General features: G+C 35.2%; 1 protein-coding gene across 3 annotated transcripts in view; it reads left to right on the forward strand.

Annotated features, from left to right (window-relative positions):
• LOC136037942 (histone acetyltransferase KAT6A-like) overlaps positions 1–8,867 on the forward strand; it is a 28,346-nt gene extending 19,479 nt beyond the window's left edge. For all 3 annotated transcript variants that reach the window (XM_065720813.1, XM_065720814.1, XM_065720815.1), the window contains one exon: positions 1,149–8,867. In XM_065720813.1, coding sequence (XP_065576885.1) covers positions 1,149–3,246 — 2,098 coding nt within the window. In that variant the 3' untranslated portion in view covers positions 3,247–8,867. The remainder of the gene's footprint in view (positions 1–1,148) is intronic.
• Positions 8,868–10,941: the final 2,074 nt, after the last annotated feature.

The following is a 10,941-nucleotide window of genomic DNA, read 5'->3' on the forward strand; positions in this document are numbered from 1 at the left end:
TTTATTATTTCTGGGAATATAAGACCTGATTTTCTTTATTGTTCTATATAAAAACCAGACACTGCGCATTCCCTACGATATCACTGGTGTCCTGGTGAATGTCCGAGATACCTTTTTTTCTCCTTGAATTTAGTCGGCGATGCCAGTCAACTTTTTCAGTTTTATATCAGATGGCGACAGGTTAGGTTAGATTTTTAATTCGTTACTGAGATTTAAAACCGAATTTAACCTAAGCCAACCTAAGCTAAATTAACTTTTACCATCAAAGCTTGCTCAAGACTGGAAAAGCTGATTCGCGAAGCAAATTGAATCCAAGCGGAGAAAATGGATTTTGGACATTCACTAGTGAATGTCGACATTAAACAGATTTGGACATCCACAATAACATATGCAACTAAATTTATGCTGCTATTGACAATTTTATCAGAGCAGGAAAGTCTCCAGAGGCCAACATAGTCCAACGCTACTACCGAATGTGCAGTGTTGGGCCATAATATATACTGCATTATTTTGTAGAAGAAACTCTTATATTTTAAGATTCAATTAGCATAAATTAGTAAGATTCAATAAGTATTTAGTCTTCTTTGGTATTATTTGTCCTTATTTTTTGTCATTTTGGTATATTAATAATTTAACATTTAGGCCAAATGAGGACCTACAAAGTTGCAGGTCAAACGAGTGGTTATTTGATGCCAGTATCTTAAAAAGAGAGGAAAAAGTATACGAGGATTGTGCTTGTGAATGATTTATTTAGTGAAAAAGAAATTAGAAAAATGCAGAAAAAAAGAAAAAGAGGCCAAAACAACAACTAGAAGCAGTATTACAGAGTCAGAGTCTTTTTTAGTTTTGTTTTGTAATAATATTTGACCACGTTAATATTTGATCAGTAAGTTATGTGCATGTAAATCGCTGAATTCTATCAATAGCAATAGTTCGGCTAATATAAGAACCTCTTGAAAAAGAGATAAAAAAAAACACATGAGCTTTTTGTTTGAACTCTTGTGTCCAAAGTTAAACAGAGTCAAAAAGTCAGGCGTGTTTCTAGTGTCGGAAGCAATAAGTATCAATGTTTAGTGGTTGTTTTCTTATTCTATTTAATTGAGATCAGTAAACAGATATTTGGCTCTAATATTTTCTTTTTATTTCAGTCCAGATGGAAAGAAATTACGATCCCGTGTTGAGGTTCAAGGGTATTTGGAACAAAACAATATAAAGAATTTGAAGGTTACAGACTTCGAATTTTCCTCACCGCTCATTCATAGCAACGATTTACATACACAAGCAAAGCTGCCGACTCGTTCTGAAGTTCGAAAAGCTGTGACATCTAAAAATAAAATCACAAAGAAAAAATGTATAATGCCTAAGAATAGGGTTATTCAGAGAAAAGCTCTAACCAATGTGAAACGTGTTAAGAAGCAGGATACACCAAAGAAGTATGTAACTTTCTCTGACTCAAAAAAATCAAAAGTATACGCTCAATCAAGTCCTTTCACAAGTTCATTCAGAAAATCCTTCTCGGGAAGAAAAACAAGCACAAGAAGTACGCCGATTCTCTCATCTACGCGAGGAAGGAAAATTTTCCCAAAATCTCCTTCAAGTCCTATAGAAGAACCCAAACGAAATGCCAGAAGAAGAATAGAGAAAAGCCCCGAAGTTGAGAGAATTGCGCCTATGAAGAAAGAAAAGAAAGTGAAGCCTATTGAAAAAAAGAAGCTACCTCTAATAAAGAAAATGGAAAACAGGACTACTAAATCTGCTACTCAAGTTAAAAGAAAGCACCGACGAATAAGTCAACTTCCTTTAAGGTATAGAGAAGAAAATGAAGAGGAAGGAGCGGCAAAGAAAGAACCAATAAAGAAGAAAGCTCTTAGATCTACGTCGAAAGAACGAGAGAAGAAAGAAAAGCAGACGGTTGAAAAAGAGGATGAAGAATTTAATCCTATATTAAAGGAGTGCAAACCGACTTCCTCGGGAAGGCAAACTCGTTTGCCAGCTAGATTTACTTTGGAAGATGTTGAGCCATCTCCTGCACCTCGAAAACCAGTGAAAAATGCCCCAAAAGCTTCAACAAAGAAGAAGATGAAAGGGAGGGTGAGTAGAAAAATGATTATGACACGGGGTAAGAAAGACGCAATTGCCAAAAGGAATATTGAAAAAGAGAAAAAGGCACTTGAGCATGATGTTCTACTTTTAAAGAGTGCAGTGTCCTCAACACCCCAAGTAAGTGACACAGAAGAAGACGCATTTTTAACTTTGAAAAGATCGAACGTTGAGACACCTGTAACAGAGAGTCCAATCCGTTTACCCATGTCTGGAGGAGGCGAAGATGATTCAATAGTCATTGATAAAGTCGAAGATACTAGCCCGGCTTTATTTACACCTCGGTATCTTCGTAAAAAGGGTCCAAATAAAGCATTGGAAGCGTTAAAAAAGGTTCCTGCTGGGTATACTGAAGCTATTTCCCGAACAGTTTCAAAAAAGAAAAAGTTTGAAATAAAGGAAAGCAAAAAACTACCAAAAACTCCAAAATCAGATGTGAGGAAAAAGATTCGTCCATTGTCATCCCCTGTTGACTACCCTGGTCTGCAAGTGGGCACGACTATGACTTCCAGTGGGCGGATTGTGAAAGCACCAAATAGAATTTCGCCATCACCACCCCCTGAGAAAAAGGTTAAAGAAGATAACATTCACCTCGCACAAAAACGAGATATACCACTCCCTAAACAGAAGAAACAGAAGAAACAAACATTTAGAGCGAAGGTGCCTAAGGTATCTAAAAAAATGTACAATGAAGAAGCTTCATCAGACCTGGATGAGAAAAAAGCGAGATCCTCTCGAAATCCTTACTTGGATTACATAATGTCGTCTGATCATGCTCGAACACCATCACCCGAAGACTTTTTGTTTGATACTTTGCAGAATGAGGATATGAGGAGGCCGGAACTGGAAGTACGACGCAAACCTGCGCCAGTTATCAAAGTTCCTAGTAATCGCAAAGCCGATAAAGGAATGCCACGGTTTTCAAAATCAAGCTTTCCTAGCAATGAATTTGATCCAGATGATTTATTTGACCCGCACAAGGAAAACAGATTCAGAAAAATGCAACACGAACTAGATGATAGTATTGATGGATTAGATATGATCGAACTCCAGCTGCAAGTCACAGGTTCTCGTCATGATGATTTAACCCCAAAAATCCAGCAGATATTCTTCAAAAGATTGAAAGCCCAGTATCGATGGAATTGATAGATGCCTTGCGTGATCATGATTATTATTTCCGACCAATGAGAGAGCTTCACATACCTTCTTCCATGATGAGCGAAGATAGCAATAGCCTGCCTTTAGCGTAAATTTTTGTTTGGGATGAATGTGGGTGGAGCAGATACTCTATGCACAGGTGTGTATGATATTGTAAACTACCAAATATTGAGTGATAGTTTCCATTAATAGAGGGAAAACTTCGTCTTTTCTTAAATTGTATCTCAACCTGAAAAATTGAGATTATACAGTTTTCTATTGGACTTGCGTAACGTTTTAATTAGTGATAAAAGTAAATGAAAACTTTCAAAGAACGACTAGAAATAGTGCTTTTCGGGTTCTTTGTGTTTCGCCCTTTTAGAAACTAAATTTTGAAGTTTGGGTTTTACCCTCGACGTATGTGGCCATCTTGTGAGTAATATATTAATATTTAAGTGTTTTTAACGTAGTGCTCCTTCAGTCCTACTACCGTTGCTCAGTCGATTATAATTTTGTCAATGGAATGAATATGCAAATCCAAAGGATCCATAAAAACAACCCTCTTTCAAAATGGATTGGCTAAAAACGATCTGAAAATATTCTTATACTTTCATTTGAAAGTAAAGTGCAAAACCAAAACATGAGAGACAAAATTTGCAAATACTCGAGGAGGCTGTTGCCTCCTCTTGTTGATTTTGTTTTATTTATCTATTGTATTTCAATATATTGATCCTATCGCCCTTGAAGGAAAATAAACAAAGCCAAAGTGAAGCTTTACCTTAAAGATCTGGAGGCTAAAGGAGGTAAAAGAGTCGGTATCCCTCTCCCTGTCATACTGGGTTGTTTCTGTTCATTCTGGATTTTAATTCCTCTCTTTATTTTAGTAAAAAAAGATCGTTTTCTTTTTCAATCTAACTTTTATTCTATAGAAAGGCAAATATATGAACTGTATTTGAATAAAAAAAAAAAAAGCATAAAAGCGTGTAAATCCCGATATAGTTGTGGTGAAAACGTATCTCAACTTCCCTGCTCCCACCTGTGTGCCTGTTGTCAAGGTTGGTCTGGGTGACTGCCGAAGAAAAGTTGATAATTGTGGTCCAAAGTCTCAAACAACCCACCTCTTTGTTTATAGATCTTTTATCCCCTATTGTAACTTGTGGTCGATTGTGAAAGAAGTTTATATGATTCAGGATGTAGTGTGCGACAGAGTGGCAAAATTTCCTTGGAAACTTTGGAGTTTTTGTAGTACTTATAGAGAATGTTGAACTTATTGGATATCTCAGAATTTTCGCTCGGTGGTATTTTAGCCTTATGCAGGCTAAAATTAGTGCTTTGCACTACAAATGAGCCAAAATCGGCGCTTTGATGTGGCGTTATCTCTTGTTTTTCGAAAACATTACATATCCTTTGCCACCACCCGGAAAAAATATGAAAATATTTGTAGTTTCTTAGATAATGGACTAAAATTTTGTTAGAGGATATCTTTTCTGAAATTTTAAATTTGATGGTATAATTGACATCAAGATTGCGCTTTCTTTTAGGATATTTCCCTCATTTCTTCGAATCTATGCAAATTTTCGTATGGTAATTTGACAGGCAATTTGACACAATAAATATCACCATCAGTATCAAAACCAATATCAATTGATATTTTGGGCTTTTCTCGGAAGTTCTGTTTTAGGAGTTTCGGTTGATATTGACGATGGTCGTTCTGTACTTAACGCTCATTATCATGAAAGTTTGATCAGTTTCCGCACTTTGGGAGGACTGGAAATTAGCCTGTGAACCACCTGGTGACCAGGTTAATGAATTGGCTGGGTAGGAAGGTTGTTGTTTCTGCCGACAAAAGTGGATAATAAAACGCCATTTTGCTGTAGATTCTTTCGTGAAAAATACCGCCTTTGCTAAGTTTTTGGATTCCGTTAAAAGAAACACCGTCTTTTTCACCTCGGTCCTCTTTTTGGTGCAAGGTCAGAACTTTGCTCACCTATGTGAGAGAGATGACCTTCAAATAAAAAAGATAGTAAAGTGATAAACTGAGACATAAGTATAAGATACGAGGTATGTGTAGTCAGTAGCAGGACATGTTTTGTACTGTCTTTTGCTAATTAAGTGAAAATTAATCAGTTGCGGAAATAAAGCTAATGTATTAATAATACGGAGGAGGTTTCTTCAGTATTGCAACTTTTCATCAAAAGTTGTAAACTAAATCTTAAAACTGGGTTGGAAAAACGACGCTTCCGATACTGCTGAAAGTCTAGAGGTTCAGCATGAAATGATTTTTTTTAGCTATAGAAAACGTTTTATTGCAGGAAGAATTTTCTGTATGAGAAATTAAATTTAACTTAGATATACCGCCGTTTCTTTCAAATATAACATGCAAACTTAAAAAAAGGCCAGTTTAGTGTCATTGTCGCAAAATGATAGAAGAACATCAGAAAATATGGAAAACATTCGGATATCTCACTGATTTATTTCGTGTTATTTCCAGTAGTTCGTTGGAGAGGCAAGGATGCCGAAGAGGACAGTTGTAGCAGGGGATTGGGCGTACAAATGAGAGGAATATCCTCAAACAATGCGATTTAGGACATTTAAATTTTTTAGGGAGTTTAAGGAGGGAGAATGTGACTTTTGTGCGTTTTGAAATACCGTTAATGTGATAATCCCATTTTAAGTCACTTGGAAATGGTGACATCCATTAATTTCACAATGCTAGCTGACATTTGGGAGGGGATCAGGCTGATGACAGAAGGGATGTTTTAGGGAAATTGATCGCTAAAATTGTTGGCCGTCATGTCATTAATAACGGCTTCATCTGATATCTTTTCTAGGATATCCATAAAATCATGGAATTTTCATATGATATGATCATAGTGGAAGTTGACAAGAGACTGGTTTTCTGCAAAAATAGATGCTCTAACCTTCCTCTTTGCTGTGATATAACTTACCCTCAATCTGGAAACATAGTCATTCATTTTTGTGTTTCCCAAAAATCCTGAGGTGCAATTAGCATCGATATGAGAGTAATTGCTGATGTCTCCCATAATTTTTTCAATTTTTCTTGTGAAAGATAGATGTTTTGGATTGTAAAAATAAGTTTTATTGCTCTCATGTTTTAGTGCTACGATTTTTTGGACCTTATACTGGTAAATTGTGACAAAATTTGAATTAAAGATCATTTTTACCGACCGAGGGCGATGAAAATATTTGTGATTACGTCTTCCAATTCTGCTTAAAAAGTTTTGTTTGGATCATGTATCCCTTGGATTATATAATACTCGAGCGAAACAACAAAAGTCATATTTGCAAAAAGTATGCTTGTATTTTAGAATCCATCATACAAAACTTTTTTAGATCATCCATTTCTTTATTGTTATTATTATCCAAAAATCCAAATTTAGAAGTATATTGCTTTGTTTTGCTTTTGACGCAATGGAAGTCTATGAAATTGTAGTATCACGCCGCAGAATAGAGGAGGAGGGGGATCATGGAACCTAGGGCATACACTAACCCATAGTCATGAATATTCATAAATTTCCCTCACTAGTGGCGTCATTGGGGACAGGACATTTGTCCTCTCTAGATCCCCCCACCTCAATCTTGGAACATACCTCTTTTGGGTATTCAAGAAATCCTTTCTTGGTATTTCCATGGAAGATATTAAAAAACGACAAATCCCCTCCCCCTTCTTGATTTTAAAAATACATTTTGCCCTTCATGAATTGACGGTACTACCCTTCACTTTGTTTACTCAAACTAAATATAATTTTCTGTCTTGAGTATTATAGATATTTTGTTCACTCGAAGCTTCTTAGCTTTGTGAAAGATTATCGTGTTTCAAATTTCTGTCCTATTTATCTTAATTCATCCCTTTATTAACGTTTTTAGGCGCTTGGAATTTATCTAGCACGAAAGACTTAAGTAAACAGTAGGGATTTTCGGACGCGAGTGAACAACGTCTGAAGAATGTCAATTTTCTAGCTTGAATATTGATTTGCAGTTTTTTGGAATTTTAATTAATGCAGAACGATGGTTACAAAGTTAGCCGGTGGAATAGACCAAAGCCTCCTAACCGATGAATCGTGTACACATAGGGAATGAGAAAGGATTTCATAACCGAAATCAAAGGATCTTTAACATACGCAGAGTGGTATTTATCAAAAATCTTGTAAGTCTACCAAAGAAGGATGAGATATCACCTCAAAAGAACGATGGGAACAGACTGGGAACCTCCGTTATACACAGTCATATTTGTTGTTTTTAAAAATTATAAAGAAAGAATGAAAAAAAAGAAAAACGAATAAAACTAGTGTTGGAACTCCATCATTATGAATTCTTAATAACGTTGATAAATATGTAAAATATGCATGAAGTATGGGAGATTATGATTTGAACAATTTTTGTCTCGTAATTATGATGTTTTCAAACCAAGAATATTTTACTTATCTTTCCTTCTTAATATTTATGTAAATAAAATAAGTTACTACTTCTACCTATTTGCATGAGGACAGATTGCTAGCATTATTACTGTTATTTTTATCGAAGTTTCTTTTTTAGTTACATTAGCATCCATGAGCTTAAAAATAAATTTGTTACGATACAGCCTCGGAATTGCTCAAAATATTGCATTCTGTACAAAGAGCAGCAATAATTTTTTTTTATCATCAAACTAGAAGATTTGTGCTCTGGCGAAATATAAATATCTAGTTTCTCAAGTTCCTTTTGGTATTCATGCATGTATGCAAAAAAAAAAAAAAAAAAATGAAAATTAACCCCAGTCAGTCACTTTCACCCAAAATAGGCTCGTCTACTCTAGCTACTAGAAGGCATTCATCAGTGGGAAGTAACATATAAGTAGTTTGATGTCTGAGAAACGGGGAAAATTTATTTGAAGTCGTTAAGCCGCTAGTTCGTCTGAAAGGCATTATACTTGTAATGTTTGTTATTATTTTTTTTTAATTTTAGAGAACACGAAAGTAAGGAGTATTTATGAGAGGTCTGCGCAAAATCGTCACATATCAGATTTTTATGCTCGATTACAGTTTTGCGATCCAAAAGAAAAGTTTTGTTGAAATTTTGGCTTTATATTATTTAGTTTATCAAGTTGCACACTATTCAGTTTGCTATCCTCATTTCACAAGAAGCATATCCCAGCTCTGTCAATAAATTCCCTTATCTGAATAGCAGATTAATTCCGATTTTTCTTGTATTCATCATCTTTTAAGGTTGTAAGCCAACTCCCTGGTGTGGAAGAAACTTATAATTCATCTCAGTGGATGTCATTTAATTATTTCCAGTCAAAAAAGAGAAGAAATAAAGGGCAAGTATAACACAGGTTATGGTAGCAAGAATGTTCTAGGTGCATTTGTAGCCCTCAAAAGCCCATATGTATCTGTCTCTGTATATAGCCTATGTTTTCTTTAAGCACCAGTGAGAAAGGTTCGGTTAGGGATGAATTTGTTTTTATATGCCAAGTACAAATATTTAAAGCTGAATATTATAAGTAATTAACTGTTATTTTTGATCTGATGTAGCTGTTGTTCTTTTTGGTTTATGTTTAATTCATACATTTTTTTTTGTTTTGTGATTGTATATTTCCTGATTCATGAATAAAAGTTTGTTGGAAAGTTTTTGAGGGTGTTTTAGAGGTTGAAGACTCTAAATTCATATTTAGGTGTAGGAGTAAGAATCGAGCGGGTGCAAATTGGGAAAATGGTTGTACCGGTTTCAGAATAAAGATAATTTGGGATGAAATATTTGTAACAATTTAACCTTATTCACAATATTTTTAAAGCACCCTTCACTGGGCCATGGCATTCAGAGTAATACCGGGCTACTTTCCATTGGGGTTGGTGGGGTTTACCGAGCAAATACCTGATAATTGAAATTTTTTGCCTGATTACAGTCATTTACAAAAACTAATTTTCAAAAGAGCTGGGACCCCCCTCTGATCCTTCTTCTTGGATGCCCTTGACGACGAGTTATTCAGAGACCATGATGTCCAATCAATTGCATGAGTGTCCCGCCGATGCAGCCTCATTTTTAGCGTTCAAATCGTTCCGATGCTTTGCTCTTGGGATGTGGGTGCTTTACGGGTTGGAGTTGAGTATGAAAGTTTTGCATAAACAATTGTCAAGCCGAGCCTTGTTAAAGTCCCATAAGCCCCACACTAGGTGTAATTTTTGTTTTGTACTTTTTTTTTGCGCCATACTTTAGTAGCCTTAGCAGGAATTCTGATTTAATTTTTGCTGATGTCTAGGGTTCATGCAGTGGATTTATGGCAAATATACAGGGTAGAACAAACGCTGGATTTAAAGACAATTTACTATAACCTGACATTTTCACTTACTTATGAAAATTCAAATTATAATACAAATTACTGTTAATAAGAAGAATTCAGAATTAATTTCCGCTTTCTTCCAAATACTTCATTGCTTAGAGACATAGGATCGTTGTAGGTTTTCAAGCATAGATTTATTTCCTCTCGTTGTTTCAATCTCTCGTGTCAGGTTGTCTTTAAGTGCTTGTTATGTTATGGGATGGGCTTCTCCTAGAATCAGGAACGCGGACGCCAGAGAGTGATGCTTGAATGTTATCTCAAGAAGGCTGTGCTGTCCAGATCGTCCTTGAAATATCTTTTGTTCATAGCACTGGAGAGATTGTCGTGAAGAGGCACCTTATGCGCCAGTCGGTGTCGGAAGAACCAAGTCTTATTAAGTAAACGTTCTCAGTCTTTTGGGATAAACTAATGACTTGAAATATTCACATAAGAACACATAAAAACAACTCCAATCTGGATAAATAAGAAATAGTTAAATTTGACCAAATAAATTTAACATTAAAGAAAATACCCTGTAATGAATAGTAACTTATACGTGTCCTGTAATAAACCGCCTATGGTTCCTGATTAGGGATGCACGCAGCTGCGGAATACAAGTTATCAAATAATTTTTTTTATCTACTGCCCCCCCCCCCAAAAAAAAATAATCCTACATATGTGCCAGTTTCAGAACTTTTATACCATCGTATACAATTATGTATCATACTTAAACTCGCCGAAATTTATTCGAAATGTTTAGCTAATCGACGAGTCCGGTCTGGCTTCCAGTAGAAATTATATTCCACCTTTGTCTCAGCTTCTTCTGTTGCAATAGGCAATTTTTCCCATCACTTACTGTACAATAAAGATAACAGCTAAATTTTATTCAAGTTTAACACTATATTGTAAAAACAAGCGTATCTGTAGAATATGGGACATAGTACAATACAGAAGACAATGCAATATTCTTTTAATACCTAAGGAATAATAAATGTCGCAGGTTTATCTTAAAAAAAAATTCTCATTTGAGACATCATTCCAAATTACACATATTAGTGTACTGCGCTTGCATGTAACAAATTATGGTACGCCACCCCAACACCTAGTTGGTGGGGGCGCTTCGCTTGTGATAATAATAAATTAAGTTTTAAAATGTATAATAAAACGGATGATTTTGATTTTGAAGTGATTAGTTTCCCATTCCCTGAAAGTAATATACACTCAAATATCACATATTCAGCGTTTTTCTCACAGTTACTTCGTTATGCAAGGATTTGTAGTAATTATATTGATTTTAAAAATAGATGTAAAATCTTAAGCCAAAAATTGATATCAAGAGGTTTTTCTGCAAATAAATTAACTTGGCAATTTAAAAAAATTAGTTT

Source organism: Artemia franciscana, chromosome 17 (assembly GCF_032884065.1).
Source record: "Artemia franciscana chromosome 17, ASM3288406v1, whole genome shotgun sequence".
NCBI classification, from domain to species: Eukaryota; Metazoa; Arthropoda; class Branchiopoda; order Anostraca; family Artemiidae; genus Artemia; species Artemia franciscana.